The sequence below is a fragment of the Balaenoptera musculus genome, chromosome 1 (assembly GCF_009873245.2).
Source record: "Balaenoptera musculus isolate JJ_BM4_2016_0621 chromosome 1, mBalMus1.pri.v3, whole genome shotgun sequence".
In the NCBI taxonomy this organism is placed as follows: Eukaryota; Metazoa; Chordata; class Mammalia; order Artiodactyla; family Balaenopteridae; genus Balaenoptera; species Balaenoptera musculus.
In genome coordinates, this window is record NC_045785.1 from 52,615,217 (window position 1) to 52,632,445 (window position 17,229).

Genomic DNA, 17,229 nt, shown 5'->3' on the forward strand with positions numbered 1-17,229 from the left:
CCCCTGGTGTCCCATTCTAAATCCTCAACAAATCTCTTCTCTACTCTTTCCTCCCCCTCCCTATTCCACTTCTTAAATCTCTTTCTTCTAAATAGAAACTCTTTCCTCTGAACTCTCCCACTAATTACCATCTCATCTCTCACCTCTTCATACACAAATTCTTTAAAAGAGTATACTATTTTTGCTGTTTATATTGCCTCTTTTCCATTAACTCTTCACCTCACTACAGTGTATCTCCCATTTTGCATGAAGCAACAGAAACGGACTAACATACGCCAAATTTTTTTTTTTTTTTAGTTTTTTGACATACTGAATAGTATCCATTCTCACCCCCTCAGAGACCTTAGAAAGGGAAAAACTACATCTCCCAGACTCTCTTGCAGCTAGGGTTCTGTATGCAAGTAAGGTTCTGCCAATTAATACATTCCCCAAATTTTGGAAGACAAATATGGAACAGAGGCACTCTTCTGTTGTTATTTCTGCTAACAAGCAAGCTCATGAAATGAAAACTTGAGTGTCAAGAAGCAGGAGGCAATGATGACCAGACTCAGTGTCTGGTTATCACCTTTATGGGAGGCAAGAAAGTTTCAACGGTGACAGAGGAAGTGGCTTCCTAACGCCAAATACCTGATCTCTGAATAGCATCTGTGATGATGAGCACTGAACTTAATAGTGCCAGTGGTGGTTTCCCGATTCATGCTACTCTAGCATTTCCAACCGTTTTTAAAGCACCCAATTTCCTGTATAAAATCTTCTTTTGTTTAAAATACCTAGGGTATTTTCTATCTCCTATACTGAGCCCTAGTATAGTTTGTGAAACTGGAAGTGGTTATAGATAACTGACTCTCAACAACAAGAATTTGGGAGTGGTTATCTTGGTTTGGTTGGATGTGAAGGTAGAGATGATTCATTCCCCACTGAGAAATGGGAACTGGCAGTCCATGAGAGTTGCAAGCAGAGTTACTTAAATTATCACATTTTTGGACTTACATTAAGTACCTATTGAAGGCAAGCCTTTTGGTGGATTAGTATGGTAGAAATGGGGCAGACAAGGATGATGGCTCAAGCTGGACAATTCTGAAGCCCTGGAGAGCTTAAAGAAAGACACTATAAGCTCAGGCCTTACATTTCCTTGAATTCTACAATCTAGGCAAAATTAGAGGATTAGAAAGTTATTGTAACTGCCATCAAACAATATGTAATCTCTTAAAGCCAGTAGGCTGACATGTCCAAATAAGATGCCAAGGCTGATCACGTCAGTTTTGAAATGAAATTGAATTCACAGCCTCACCATATCTTTTATGGTCAAGACAGACTTTGATTAAGAAAGAGTGGACTCCCCCAAAAAAACACACACACAAAAAAAACAAAAACAAAAACAAAAAAGAGAGTGGAGCCTTGAAAACTGAGGTGAGAACATCTGAGTAAAATCAGATGAATATGAGTCCCTGGAGCCCCCCAATACCCACTAAGCCTCACTTGCCAGAAGAAGCAGTCCTTCCTCCCCACTTGATGAAGTTGGCTCTGCCTTGTGTGGAGACCCTGCACTGACCTTCCTTGAGCATCTACCTTCAGGAGGATGCCACTTAACCTCATGTTCCACCATGACAATTTCCACTGTCTCTTGACTTATTAAAAAAAAAAAAAACGATATCACATGCCTGGGTGAATTACATATAAATATCACCATCAAAGACGTGAAGTACTCACCTGCAGCTTGCTACAATCTGCATTTCCCAAACAGCAATTCCTCTGTTATTCTCTAATAAACTCAATTTCTGATAATTTTGGGGATAAAAGATTTAAATTGGGAAGATGGTGGCAGATCTTCTTGAATCCCTACAGAAAAACTGATATAAGACCAAATATAATCTATATTTACAACAAAACTGGATGATAAACCCCAAAATACAAATGGATGGGGGTAAAACACCAGTAAAATACTAACAACAGCAATAATATCTGTATGTTATTGACGTCTGTGTTGGAGAAATCAGAGAAAAGCAACAGTGAAACTGACAAACTTAAAAGCCCTACAAGAGGAAACTTGCACAAGACTCTTAGATAGCCTCATCCACCAGAGGGCAGACAGTAGAAGCAAGAACTACAACCCTGCAGCCTGTGGAACAAAAACCATATTCCAGAAGGATAGACAAGATGAAAAGACAGAGGGCTATGTACCAGATGAAGGAACAAGATAAAACCCCAGAAAAACAACTAAATTAAGTGGAGATAGGCAACCTTAAAGAAAAAGAATTCAGAATAATGATAGTGAAGATGATCCAGGACCCTGGAAAAAGAATGGAGGAAAAGATCGATAAGATGCAAGAAATGTTTAACAAAGACCTAGAAGAATTAAAGAACAAACAAACAGAGATGAACAATACAATAACTGAAATGAAAAATACACTAGAAGGAATCAATAGCAGAATAACTGAGGCAGAAGAACGGATAAGTGACTTGGAAAACAAAATGGTGGAATTCACTGCTGCGGAACAGAACAAAGAAAAAAGAATGAAAAGAAATGAAGACAGCCTAAGAGACCTCTGGGACAACATTAAACTCAACAACATTCGCATTATAGGGGTTCCAGAAGGAGAAGAGAGAGAAAGGACCTGAGAAAATATTTGAAGAGATTATAGTCAAAAACTTCCCTAACATGGGAAAGGAAATAGCCACCCAAGTCCAGGAAGCACAGACCATCCCATAAAGGATAAACCCAAGGAGAAACACACTGAGACACATAGTAATCAAATTGGCAAAAATTAAAAACAAAGAAAAATTATTGAAAGCAGCAAGGGAAAAATGACAAACAACATACAAGGGAACTCCCATAAAGTTAACAGCTGATTTCTCAGCAGAAACTCTACAAGCCAGAAGGGAATGGCATGATATACATAAAGTGATGAAAAGGAAGAACCTACAACCAAGATTACCCTACCCAGCAAGGATCTCATTCAGATTCGATTGGAGAAATCAAAAGCTTTACAGACAAGCAAAAGCTAAGAGAATTCAGCACCACCAAACCAGCTCTACAACAAATGCTAAAGGAACTTCTCTAAGTGGGAAACACAAGAGAAGAAAAGCACCTACAGCGACTGGGAGCGACCGAGCGGGCCGCCGCTGCCGCCATGAACCCCGAATATGACTACCTATTTAAGCTGCTTTTGATTGGTGACTCGGGCGTGGGCAAGTCCTGCCTGCTCCTGCGGTTTGCTGATGACACATACACAGAGAGCTACATCAGCACCATCGGGGTGGACTTCAAGATCCGAACCATTGAGCTGGATGGCAAAACCATCAAACTTCAGATCTGGGACACAGCTGGTCAGGAACGGTTCCGGACCATCACTTCCAGCTACTACCGGGGGGCTCACGGCATCATCGTGGTGTACGACGTCACCGACCAGGAATCCTATGCCAATGTGAAGCAGTGGCTACAGGAGATCGACCGCTATGCCAGCGAGAATGTCAATAAGCTCCTGGTGGGCAACAAGAGCGACCTCACCACCAAGAAGGTGGTGGATAACACCACAGCCAAGGAGTTTGCAGATTCCCTGGGCATCCCCTTCCTGGAGACGAGTGCCAAGAACGCTACCAATGTCGAGCAGGCGTTCATGACCATGGCTGCTGAGATCAAAAAACGGATGGGGCCTGGGGCAGCCTCAGGGGGTGAGCGGCCCAACCTCAAGATTGACAGCACCCCCGTGAAGCAGGCTGGTGGCGGCTGTTGCTAGGAGGGGCTCATGGGGTGGGACCGGAGGTGGCACCTTCTCCAGATGATGCCCCTGGAGGGGGCAGGAGGTACTTCCCTCTCCTGGGGCATTTGAATCTGTGGCTTTGGGGTGTCCTGGGCTCCCCATCTCCCTCTGGCCTGTCTGCCTGCCGCCCTGAGCCCCGGTTCTGTCAGGGCCCCCAAGGGAGGACACCCAGGACCTTTGGCTGGGGTGAGGGTGCGGGCTTGCTCTGCTGCTGCCTCTGGGTGACTTTAAAAGATACCCCACCGCACACCTTTGGGATGAGGGCTCTCCTCTGTCTGTCTCCCTCCCCCTGCCCCCCGTGTATGCTGCAGTGGGTTTCTCTCCTTACTCTTCTTCCTCCCCTCCCCTGCGCACCCCCCTTCCCCAGGAGCCGAGGGCCTCCCTGGCCTCTACTGCCCCTGGCTGCAGTCAGCACCTGGGGCCAGGAATGGGACCAGGGGATCCAGGGCCCTGGAATGCAGGGCCCTGGGCTGGACCTCAGGACGGGCATGGGGCCACAGGGGCCCAGCAGCCCACTTTCCTCTCCTCCCTGCCTCCACACCCTGACACACACACTCACAGCTCGAGCCGTCCAGCTGCGGTGGGGTCTGAGCACATCTAGGGCAGGTGGGTGAGCAGCCACGCTGGGCCTGTGTCTTGAGCCCAGAGGGAGCCTGCTCCTGCCACTCCCTGCCCTGCCAGAGCCAGGCCCGTGTGCTGCCCGCCCACCGTGCCCCTTTGTCCCCAAGGCAGGCGGAGGCGGAAGGCCCACCGTGCCAGAGGCTGGGCACCAGCCTTAACCCTCACTCTGCCAGCACCTCCTCCCTTGCCCTGAGGCAGCACATCTGGCTTATTCTTCCCCTTCCGTCCCTTGGAGCCTATGAGGGCGGATCCTCATCCCCTGTCGCTACTTCTCTGGGAATGTGGGTGCAACCCAGGGTGGGGGGGGCCTCTCCACTTAACTCCCTCCCACCCAGGATGCTAGCCCCCTGCCTCTGACACAGCTTCTTCCTGCAGAAAAACAAACCTTTGATCTCTACCTGAGAAGCCATGTCCCTTGTGCTGTCTCTTGCCTGTCCCACCTGTGCCCTCCCCTCCAGCTTGTATTTAAGTCCCTGGGCTGCCCCTTGGGGTGCCCTCCCAACTCCCAGGTTCCCCTCTGGTGTCATGTCAGGCATTTTGCAAGGAAAAGCCACTTGGGGAAAGACGGAAAGGACAAAAAATAAATAAATAAATTTCCACTGGCCCTCGGGGGAGCCGAGGGTTTTTGCAAAAAAAAAAAAGAAAAGCACCTACATAAACAAACCCAAAACAATTAAGAAAATGGTCATAGGAACATACATATCAATAATTACCTTAAACGTGAATGGATTAAATGCTCCAACCAAAAGACACAGGTTTGCTGAATGGATACAAAAACAAGACCCATATATATGCTGTCTACAAGAGACCCACTTCAGACCTAGGGACACATACAGACTGAAAGTGAGGGGATGGAAAAAGATATTCCATGCAAATGGAAATCAAAAGAAAGCTGGAGTAGCAATACTCATATCAGACAAAATAGACTTTAAAATAAAGAATGTTACAAGAGACAAGGAAGGACACTACATAATGATGAAGGGATCAATCCAAGAAGAAGATATAACAATTATAAATATATATGCACCCAACATAGGAGCACCTCAATACACAAGGCAACTGCTAACAGCTATAAAAGAGGAAATTGACAGTGACACAGTAAAAGTGGGGGACTCTAACACCTCACTTACACCAATCGACAGATCATCCAAACCGAAAATTAATAAGAAAACACAAGCTTTAAATCACACAGTAGACCAGATAGATTTAATTGATATTTATAGGACATTCCATCCTAAAACAGCAGATTACACTTTCTTCTCAAGTGTGCTTGGAACATTCTCCAGGATAGATCATGTCTTGGGTCACAAATCAAGCCTCAGTAAGTTTAAGAAAATTGAAATCATATCAAGCATCTTTTCTGACCACAACATGATGAGATTAGAAATGAATTAGAGGGAAAATCACGTAAAAAACACAAACACATGGAGGCGAAATAATACGTTACTAAATAACCAAGAGATCACTGAAGAAATCAAAGAGGAAATAAAAAAATACCTAGAGACAAATGACAATGAAAACATGACGACCCAAAACCTATGGGATGCAGCAAAAGCAGTTCTAAGAGGGAAGTTTATAGCTATACAAGCCTACCTCAAGAAACAAGAAAAATCTCAAATAAACAATCTAACGTTACACCTAAAGGAACTAGAGAAAGAAGAACAAACAAAACCTAAAGTTAGCAGAAGGAAAGAAATCATAAAGATCAGAGTAGAAATAAATGAAATAGAAACAAAGAAAACAATAGCAAAGATCAATAAAACTAAAAGCTGGTTCTTTGAGAAGATAAACAAAATTGATAAATCATTAGCCAGATTCATTAAGAAAAAGAGGGAGAGGACTCAAATCAATAAAATTAGAAATGAAAAAGGAGAAGTTACAACAGACACTGCAGAAATACAAAGCATCCTAAGAGACTACCGCAAGCAACTCTATGCCAATAAAATGGACAACCTGGAAGAAATGGACAAATTTTTAGAAAGGTATAACCTTCCAAGACTGAACCAGGAAGAAATAGAAACTATGAATAGAACAATCACAAGTAATGAAATTGAAACTGTGATTAAAAATCTTCCAACAAACAAAAGTCCAGGACCAGATGGCTTCACAGGTGAATTCTATCAAACATTTAGAGAAGAACTAACACCCATCCTTCTCAAACTCTTCCAAAAAATTGCAGAGGAAGGAACACTCCCAAACTCATTCTATGAGGCCACCATCACCCTGATACCAAAACCAGACAAAGATACTACAAAAAAAGAAAATTACAGACCAATATCACTGATGAATATAGATGCAAAAAGCCTCAAAAAAATACTAGCAAACAGAATCCAACAACATATTAAAAGGATGATACACCATGATCAAGTGGGATTTATCCGAGGGATGCAAGGATTCTTCAATATACGCAAATGAATCAATGTGATAGACCATATTAACAAATTGAAGAAGAAAAACCATATGATCATCTCAATAGATGCAGAAAAAGCTTTTGACAAAATTCAACACCCATTTATGATAAAAACTCTCCAGAAAGTGGGCATAGAGGGAACCTACCTCAACATAATAAAAGCCATATACAACAAACCCACAGAAAACATCATTCTCAATGGTGAAAAACTGAAACCATTTCCTCTAAGATCAGGAACAAGACAAGGATGTCCACTGTTACCACCATTATTCAACATAGTTTTGGAAGTCCTAGACACAGCAATCAGAGAAGAAAAAGAAATAAAAGGAATACACATTGGAAAAGAAGAAGTAAAACTGGCACTGTTTGCAGATGACATGATGCTATAGAGAATCCTAAAGATGCCACCAGAAAACTACTAGAGCTAATCAATGAATTTGGTAAAGTTGCAGGATACAAAATTAATGCACAAAAATCTCTTGTATTCCTATATAATAATGATGAAAAATCTGAAAGAGAAATTAAGGATACACTCCCATTTGCCTTTGCAACAAAAAGAATAAAGTACCTAGGAATAAAGCTACCTAGGGAGACAAAAGACCTATATGCAGAAAATTATAAGACACTGATGAAAGAAATTAAAGATGACACCAACACATGGAGAGATATACCATGTTCTTGGATTGGAAGAATCAACATTGTGAAAATGACTATACTACCCGAAGCAATCTACAGATTCAATGCAATCCCTATCAAATGACCAATGGCATTTTTTATAGAACTAGAACAAAAAATCTTAAAATTTGTATGGAGACACAAAAGACCCCGAATAGCCAAAGCAGTCTTGAGGGAAAAAAGTGGAGCTGGAGGGCTCCCCTGGTGGCGCAGTGGTAGAGGGTCTGCCTGCCGATGCAGGGGACACGGCTTCGAGCCCTGGTCTGGGAGGATCCCACATGCCACGGAGCAACAGGGCCCATGAGCCACAACTACTGAGCGTGCGCGTCTGGAGCCTGTTCTCCGCAACAACAGAGGCCACAATAGTGGGAGGTCCATGCACCACGATGAGGAGTGGCCCCCGCTCGCCGCAACTGGAGAAGGCACTCGCGCAGACACGAAGACCCAACACAGCAAAAATAAATAAATAAATAAATTTATAATGTTCCTACCAAAAAAAACTGGAGCTGGAGGAATAAGACTCCCTGACTTCAGACTATACTACAAAGCTACAGTAATCAAGACAATATGGTACTGGCACCAGAACAGATATATAGATCAATGGAAGAAGATAGAAAGCCCAGAGATAAACCCATGCACCTATGGTCAACTAGTCTATGACAAAGGAGGCAAGGATATACAGTGGAGAAAAGACAGTCTCTTCAATAAGTGGTGCTGGGAAAACTGGACAGCTACATGTAAAAGAATGAAATTAAAACACTCCCTAACACCGTACACAAAAATAAACTCAAAATGGATTAGAGACCTAAATGTAAGACCAGACACTATAAAACTCTTAGAGGAAAACATAGGAAGAACACTGTTTGACATAAATCACAGCAAGATCCTTTTTGATCCACCTCCTAGAGTAATGGAAATAAAAACAAAAATAAACAAATGGGACCTAATGAAACTTAAAAGCTTTTGCACAGCAAAGGAAACCATAAACAAAATGAAAAGACAACCCTCAGAATGGGAGAAGATATTTGCAAATGAATCAACGGACAAAGGATTAATCTCCAAAATATATAAACAGCTCATGAAGCTCAATGTTAAAAAAACAAACAACCCAATCAAAAACTGGGCAGAAAACCTAAATAGACATTTCTCCAAAGAAGACATACAGACGGCCAAGAAGCACATGAAAAGCTGCTCAATGTCACTAATTATTAGAGAAATGCAAATCAAAACTACAATGAGGTATCACCTCACACCAATAAGAATGGACATCATCAGAAAATGTACCAACAAGAAATGCTGGAGAGGGTGTGGAGAAAAGGGAACCCTCCGGAACTGTTGGTGGGAATGTAAATTGATACAGCCAGTATGGAGAACAGTATGGAGGTTCCTTAAAAAACTAAAAATAGAACTACCATACGACCCAGCAATCCCACTGCTGGGCATATACCCAGAGAAAACCCTAATCCAAAAATACACATGCACCCCAATGTTCACCGCAGCACTATTTACAATAGCCAGGTCATGGAAGCAACCTAAATGCCCATCGACAGATGAATGGATAAAGAAGATGTGGTACATATATACAATGAAACATTACTCAGCCAGAAAAGGAATGAAATTGGGACATTTGTAGAGACGTGGAGGGATCTAGAGACTGTCATACAGAGTGAAGTAAGTCAGAAAGAGAGAAACAAATATCGTATATTAATGCATATATGTGGAACCTAGAAAAATGGTACAGATGACCAGTTTGCAGGGCAGAAATTCAGACACAGATGCAGAGAACAAACGTATGGACACACCAAGGGGGGAAAGCGGCAGGGGGTGGGGGTAAAAAAAATAAAAAGAAGATCCGGCATGCCACAACTAAGACCTGATACAGCCAATAAATAAATAAATAAATAAATAAATAAATAAATAAATAAATAAATGGAAAGAAAATAGGATGTTAGGTAACCCATGGCATGCAGTGGCATTCACAATTAATGAAATTACGTATCATCTGTGGTTGATTATGATGAAGTGTCTACACAAGCACTAAGACATATTCTAGTAAAATTATTGAAATTTAAGGAAAAAAATCTTTCCACCATCTAGGCAAAAAGCATACATGGCTTATAAGGGGAAAAATGATATTATCATCAGATTTTTCAACAGCAACATTTTATGCCAGAAGAAACTGGAGAAACAGACTTAAGATGCTCAAAGGAAGAAAATGTGAGCCAAAGATTTTATATACAGTAAAACTGACCTACAGATATAAAAGGTGCAGACTGTTATCAACATGCAAGAACTTGAGGAATAGTGTTCTCATGAGCCCTTCCTAAAAAATCTACTAGAGCTGCACTGACCAATATGGTAGCCACTAGCCACATGTGACTATTTAAATTTTAATTTGAATGAATTACATAAAGTAAAAGTAAAAATTCAACTCTTCATTTTAACTAGCTACATTTCAAGTGCTCAAGAACTGTATGTGACTAGTGGCTATAATATTGGATCGTGCAAATATACAACATTTCCATTGTCATGGAAAATTCTATGGGATGGTGCTGTCTTAGCCAATGAGCTTCAGGCAACCAAAATGACTTGGGAATCATTGACATCAAGACCAATGGTGGGTATTAAATAAATACTTAACTGAATAAATAAGACTAAATGAGGATTAAAAGGGAGAGATTATGGTATACAAAAGCTGCATAATTTGACAATTTACATATAGTAAAAATGGGTGAGATGGAAATAGTATAAGCAAAATAAAATATTTTTAAGTTATATTCTCAGTATTAATAATCGCTGGTTGTAGTATTACTATTGCTATTCTGAGACTATTGTATATGTAATGTGGGACAAAGCAGGTGAATAATTATGGGATATTCTAATTCTATCATGTCCTTGAAAACCAGGATTCCATTGTGGAAGAAGGAGATGCAGATGTAATACAGAAGAGGTTAAGTGGAAGATCCTGTAGCTTGAATTTAAATTGGAAATATTAGAATGAACTAGAACCCATGACTGACTTAGTAATAATGGGCATCCCTATGGTCCTGATTGTGGTTTTGAAATACCATTTCAAGATGATACAAACAGATGGAGAGTTATACCATGTTCTTGGATTGGAAGAATCAACATTGTGAAAATGACTATAATACCCAAAGCAATCTACACATTCAATGCAATTCCTATCAAACTACGACTGGCATTTTTCACAGAACTAGAACAAAAAATTTCATAATTTGTATGGAAACACAAAAGGCCCTGAATAGCCAAAGCAATCTTGAGAAAGAAAAACGGAGCTGGAGGAATCAGGCTACCTGACTTCAGACTATACTACAAAGCTACAGTAATCAAGACAGTATGGTACTGGCACAAAAACAGAAATATAGATCAATGGAACAGGATAGAAAGCCCAGAGATAAACCCACACACATATGGTCACCTTATCTTTGATAAAGGAGGCAAGAATATACAATGGAGAAAAGACAGCCTCTTCAATAAGTGGTGCTGGTAAAACTGGACAGCTACATGTAAAAGAATGAAATTAGAACACTCCTTAACACTGTATACAAAAATAAACTCAAAATGGATTAGAGACCTAAATGTAAGGCCAGACACTATAAAACTCTTAGAGGAAAACATAGGCAGAACACTCTATGACATAAATCACAGCAAGATCCTTTTTGACCCACCTCCTAGAGAAATGGATATAAAAACAAAAATAAACAAATGGGACTAATGAAACTTAAAAGCTTTTGCACAGCAAAGGAAACCATAAAAAAGACAAAAAGTCAACCCTCAGAATGGGAGAAAATATTTACAAATGAAGCAACTGACAAAGGATTAACTTACAAAATTTACAAGCAGCTCATGCAGCTGAATATCAAAAAAACAAACAACCCAATCCTAAAATGGGCAGAAGACCTAAATAGACACTTCTCCAAAGAAGATATACAGATTGCTAACAAACACATGAAAGGATACTCAACATGACTAATCATTAGAGAAATGCAAATCAAAACTACAGTGAGGTATCACCTCACACCAGTCAGAATGGCCATCATCAAAAAATCTACAAATAATAAATGCTGGAGAGGGTGTGGAGAAAAAGGAACCCTCTTGCACTGTTGGTGGGACTGTAAATTGATACAACCACAATGGAGAACAGTATGGAGGTTCCTTTAAAAACTAAAAATAGAACTACCATATGACCCAGCAATCCCACTACTGGGCATATACCCTGAGAAAACCATAATTCAAAAAGAGTCATGTACCACAATGTTCATTGCAGCTCTATTTACAATAGCCAGGACATGGAAGCAACCTAAGTGTCCATGGACAGGTGAATGGATAAAGAAGATGTGGCACAAAATATACAATGGAATATTACTCAGCCATAAAAAGAAACGAAATTGAGTTATTTGTAGTGAGGTGGATGGACCTAGAGTCTGTCTTACAGAGTGAAGTAAGTCAGAAAGAGAAAAACAAATACCGTACGCTAACACATATATATGGAATCTAAAAAAAATAAAATAAAATAAAAAATGGTTCTGAAGAACCTAGGGGCAGGACAGGAATAAAGACGCAGACCTAGAGAATGGACTTGAGGACACGGGGAAGGGGAAGGCTAAGCTGGGACGAAGTGAGAGAGTGGCATGGACATATATATACTACCAAATGTAAAATAGATAGCTAGTGGGAAGCAGCCGTATAGCACAGGGAGATCAGCTCGGTGCTTTGTGACCACCTAGAGGGGTGGGATAGGGAGGGCGGGAGGGAGACGCAAGAGGGAGGAGATATGGGGATATATGTATATGTATAGCTGATTCACTTTGTTATAAAGCAGAAACTAACACACCATTGTAAAGCAATTATCCTCCAATAAAGATGTTAAAAAAAAAAAAGAAGAAGAAACCAGGGGGAATTTTCTAGCAGTCCAGTGGTTAGGACTCCGTGCTTTCACTGCTGAGGGTGCAGGCTCAATCCCTTGTGGGGGAACTAATATCCTGCAAGCTGCACAGCATGGCCAAATTTAAAACAGAAGAAAAAGAAGAAGAGGGAGACGTAGAAGGAGAGGGAAAAGACGAAGACGAAGAAGAAGAAGAAGGAGAAGAGCCCAGGGATTTGGGGAGAAATGACTGGTTCCAGGTCTGGGGCAGGATATATACAAGATGTGCCTGGAACATCATAACATACCAGATAGCAAGGAAGCTCTCAAAGACCACAGGGGTCATGTCAAAAAGACTCAGAAGCCGACTTGAAGAGGCTGCTATTGGCCAATGGGAAATTTTCAGTTTCAATAAAAATTGCAATAGATCAGAACTCCTCAAATATGTTTATTTTTTAAATAAATTTACTTATTTATTTATTTTTGGCTGCATTGGGTCTTCATTGCTGCGCCTGGGCCTTCTTTTTAGTTGCAGTGAGCGGGGGCTACTCTTTGTTGTGGTGCTCGGGCTTCTCTATGCAGTGGCTTCTCTTGTTGAGGAGCACGGGCTCTAGGCGCACGGGCTTCGGTAGTTGTGGCACGCGGGCTTAGTTGCTCCGTGGCATGTGGTATCTTCCCGGATCAGGGCTCGAACCCATGTCCCTTGCATTGGTAGGTGGATTCTGAACCACTGCGCCATCAGGGAAGTCCCTCAAATATGTTTAAATCCATGAGTTACTTATAATAGTAGTAAATGAAAAATCAACTCATTAGTCACCTTCTGAGGATGAAAAGGAACTCAACGTACTTCCTTGAGAACTGGATAAATGAAAGGAAAGAATCAAGTACGTATCTTGCTTATTCTACATGAATTGGCTAACCAGTTAATACACATGGGCAAGTGTCCCTTTATAAAATTATTCCAGCTAATATGAAAACAAAATGATAAAATATCACAATTTTGAAACCTCCAATAAGTAAGTAGGTATCGGCCTTGAGCCTCACCTGCAATTGAAATCATAAAAAGTGAAAATAAGACATATATTATTGTGTCTTCTAATGAAAGAACAAAACATCACCTATATTATTGCCAAAGTGATTGAATCTGAGTCCAATCAGGCCTCTAGATCCAGCTGCTAATCTGCAGGAAATACAAAGGGGGAAGAAGCATGTTAAATTGCTCCACGAGTACACAATAAAAAAAAAATCCAGACTTTGGGAAACTCTACAGTTCCAACGGGCTGGGATAAATTGCATAACTTTCAAATAGGCATGATAAAACTGTAATATTTAAGAATGCACACTTAGGTGACAAAAGCATAAGAATTCAAGGAAGTGATAACTACATAGAAGTCAGGATGGTCATTGCTTTTGAAGGGAGGAAGAGGGCTGTGATTGGGATGAGGCAGTTGTAGATGCTTCTGGGATGACTGGCCAAGTTCTATTTCTTGAGTCATGTGTTGGTTACAAAGATGTTCACCTTAAAGTAATTCAATAAACTATTTCAAAAATAAGATTTGAAAGATGCTGGGTGGTGATTTTTAACATAGCCCCGTCTAATTCACCACTATAGCCATGGCAGAAGATGTATGGGTTTTGGAGAATGACAATGGATTCTCTTAAATTTAGTCATTTGGCAGCACTTCAAATGCAATTGCTTTTTCAAATATGATCTCTTTACTGGAGCAAATCAACACAGACTCTCGCATTTGGTATGCAGTTATCAGTTGGATAAATTTTTCGTTCTCTACACCAGTAAGCAGAGAATATCAAAAGAGTTTGATTCATCTGTCAGGAAAGCAGTTCACCAGTACTGTTTTACCTCAGGGTTATAGCAACTCTGACTCTCTGTCAAAACGTAGTTAACAGGACACTGATTGCCTCACCATCCCACTGGACATCACGGTAGTTCAGTACATGGATGATATCATATTCTTAAGACATAGTAAATAAGAAGCAGCTGTAATCCTAGACTCTTTGATAAAACACCTGTGCATGAAAGAGTGTGAGAGAAACCTCATAAAAATCCAGGGCTCTGTCACCTCAGTATAGAGATGCTTAGAAGATCTCTTCTTCAGAGGAAACTCATACCACATTTGGATAAACCGCTGGACACATTTACCAAATAAGACCTAAGGACTGTCAACTTTGATTAGGTCCCAGAGCAAGCTTTGATTCTCCAGCTGGTCCAGGTTGAGAAGCAAGCAGCTTGGACATATGGTGTAGCAGAATCATGGTGCTCAAAGTGTGTATGGCTGACGAGGAAACTAGACAGATAGTGCCAATAGAAGAATCAGAATGCAAGCCCCTAGGGCTTGGGGCAAAGCCACCTACTCTTCCACAAGTACGTAGTCTCTTTTTGAGAAACATCTCCTGGCTGGTAGAGACTGAATGCTTGGCCATGAGACACCAAAGAACCATGTGACCTGAGCTGCCCATTATCAACTGTGTATTGTCTAATTCATCAAACCATAAAAGTGGGCATACATAGTAACAGTCCAAAATCAAGAGGAAGTGTTAAATATGAAATTTTACTAATGCAGGTGGTAAAGGCAGTGTAAGCTGCCGCATGGGGGGGTCAACAACACTCCCCGTGCACGTACTCCAGTGGTACTGCCACCTCTTCTTCAACTCATTCGAATAGCTTTGTGGGACGTTGCTTACGAAATGTGACCTGAAGAAGCCAAAAACATCTGCAGGAATATGCACTAGTTAAAAGTGGACTGTGGAAACAGCGTGACCTACTTAAGGACAATAAGGAAAGAATTCTTGCCGTAGGCAGAAACTCAAGCAGCGCATATCATTGCCCCTTTGCCTGGAAGGAAAAAGAAGAGGTACAGATCTCTAGAAATTTGTGGGTAGTACTAAATTGTTTAGCTAGATGGTCATAGACTTGGGAGGAACATGATTGGAGGGTTGGTAAAACAAGGATGAATGGAGAGCATTGTAATGTCAGATCTCACAGAATGGCCCCAGAAGGTGAGACTATTTGTGTTCTATGGGGATGCTTATCAGAGGGCACCCCACTGCAGAGAAGGCTCTCAATAACAGTAGGGAAAGATGATCTGATCTGTGAATATCAGCCAGCATCTTTCCTAGTAATGCCAGAGTTTGCTCGATGTGTACAAGAATAAAGTAATTGCCCTAGTGACAGAGACGGTTGTTATTTATGGGTTCAATAACAGAGAAAGACTTCTCACCATGTTGGATCTGGATGGCACTGCTCACTCTTCCAACAGTAGAGTCCAAAGCTTAGCCCCCTATCTGATACCATACTCTGGAAAGATCAGATAATTACCTGGCGGCAGATTAATTGGACCACTGCATAATGGAGGGGGAAACAATTTGTCCTCACTGGAACAGAAATTTGTTCTAGGTATTGTTTTACCTTTCCTGCCTGCAGGGAAGTATCATCACCATACTCTACCTCAAGAAGAATAATTAGTGATGTAGAAAGGAGAGATTAGAGATGGAAAGATCAAGTATCAATACCATTTTAAAAAATCAAAAGCTACTCAAAGTCAGGTTATATCTGCCATGTGCTATCACAATCTCTGTAATTCCCCTGCTGTAGCACTTTTCATGCTTCATTACAACAAAAACTCGTGAGAGCAGGGTGGTGTCTATGTTGCTCTCTATCATATTTCCAGCACCGAGCACTGTGCCTGGGACATCACAGAGCTCAACAGATATGTGTTAAATGTTTGTTGAATGTCTTCTACACTTTAATATTTATCAAAATGCCTTAAAAGTATTTTGGCCAAAGTAGGTGCTAAACAGACATTTGTTAAGTGAAAAAAAAATTATGCTCAACTAGATCAGAAGCCAGCCAACTCCAGCCTGTGGGCCAAATCCAGCCTGCCACCTGGTATTGTATGGCCCATGAACTCAGAATGATTTTTACATTTTTAGAGGGTTGGAAAAAACTAGAAGAAGAAGAATATTTCATGACACATGAAAGGTATGTAAAATTCAGATTTCAGTGTCCATAAATAAAGTTTTATTGGAATACAGCCATGCTCATTTTTGTACATATTGTCTGTGGTGCTTTCACGCTACCACTTGAGTAGTTGTGACAGAGAACATATGTCCTGCAAAGCTGAAAGTATTTATTATCTGGCCCTTTACAGGAACAGTTTGCTGACCCCTGCACCAGACCTTGCAAAGTACAGAGCACACCAGTTTTTCAGACACTGGTTAATATGGTGTTTGGAACCTTCCTTGGCAGAGAACCACTGCTTCACTTCAATTTCTTCTAAAGAAAACAAACTGTGTTTCTTATACTTCATGGCTTCAGGGTGAGGCTTGTTCCAAGACTTGCCAGAGCCCTTAGACCCCTTCGTGCTATATTTGAAACACGAGATCTATAGTAGCCAGGAGAGATCAATACACAGAGAGACATGGAAGGAGAGCCATAGAGAACATCAGAGGAAGAGACTTTGGCACACTGGCTCTGTAAGGGAAGCTTTACTCCTGTCAGCATCATTTCAGAACCATGTAATGTGGCCTTTTCCAAAGCTTCATTCTATTTTTATTACAGTAAAATGTTTATTGTGATTGCTGAGAGAATTGCTGTCTTAAAACTGATGTTTCCTATGGTAGAGTTTGACCTGTATTTGCTGAAGCTATGTTTTAAAATAATACACTGAAGTTTATGAAGGAAACGTTGACTCTTCCCAAAGACAGAAACTAAAGAGTTTCTTTTCCTGAAATAATGATTTCATTAAATTAGAAAAGTGGACATACTTTTGTTATTTAACTTCTTCCTCACTCTCTATAAAATGCATCCCTCCATTTTATCTACTATTTATCTAGAATAACCACATGCTAGTAACTGA

General features: G+C 40.9%; 1 protein-coding gene across 1 annotated transcript; it reads left to right on the forward strand.

The window, feature by feature from the left end:
* Nucleotides 1-3,100: 3,100 nt before the first annotated feature.
* On the forward strand, nt 3,101-4,985 carry LOC118898256 (ras-related protein Rab-1B). Its single transcript, XM_036858381.1, has one exon. It carries the CDS (start codon nt 3,132-3,134, stop codon nt 3,735-3,737), a length of 606 nt encoding a protein of 201 aa, XP_036714276.1. The 5' UTR covers nt 3,101-3,131; the 3' UTR covers nt 3,738-4,985.
* The last annotated feature ends 12,244 nt before the right edge of the window (nt 4,986-17,229 follow it).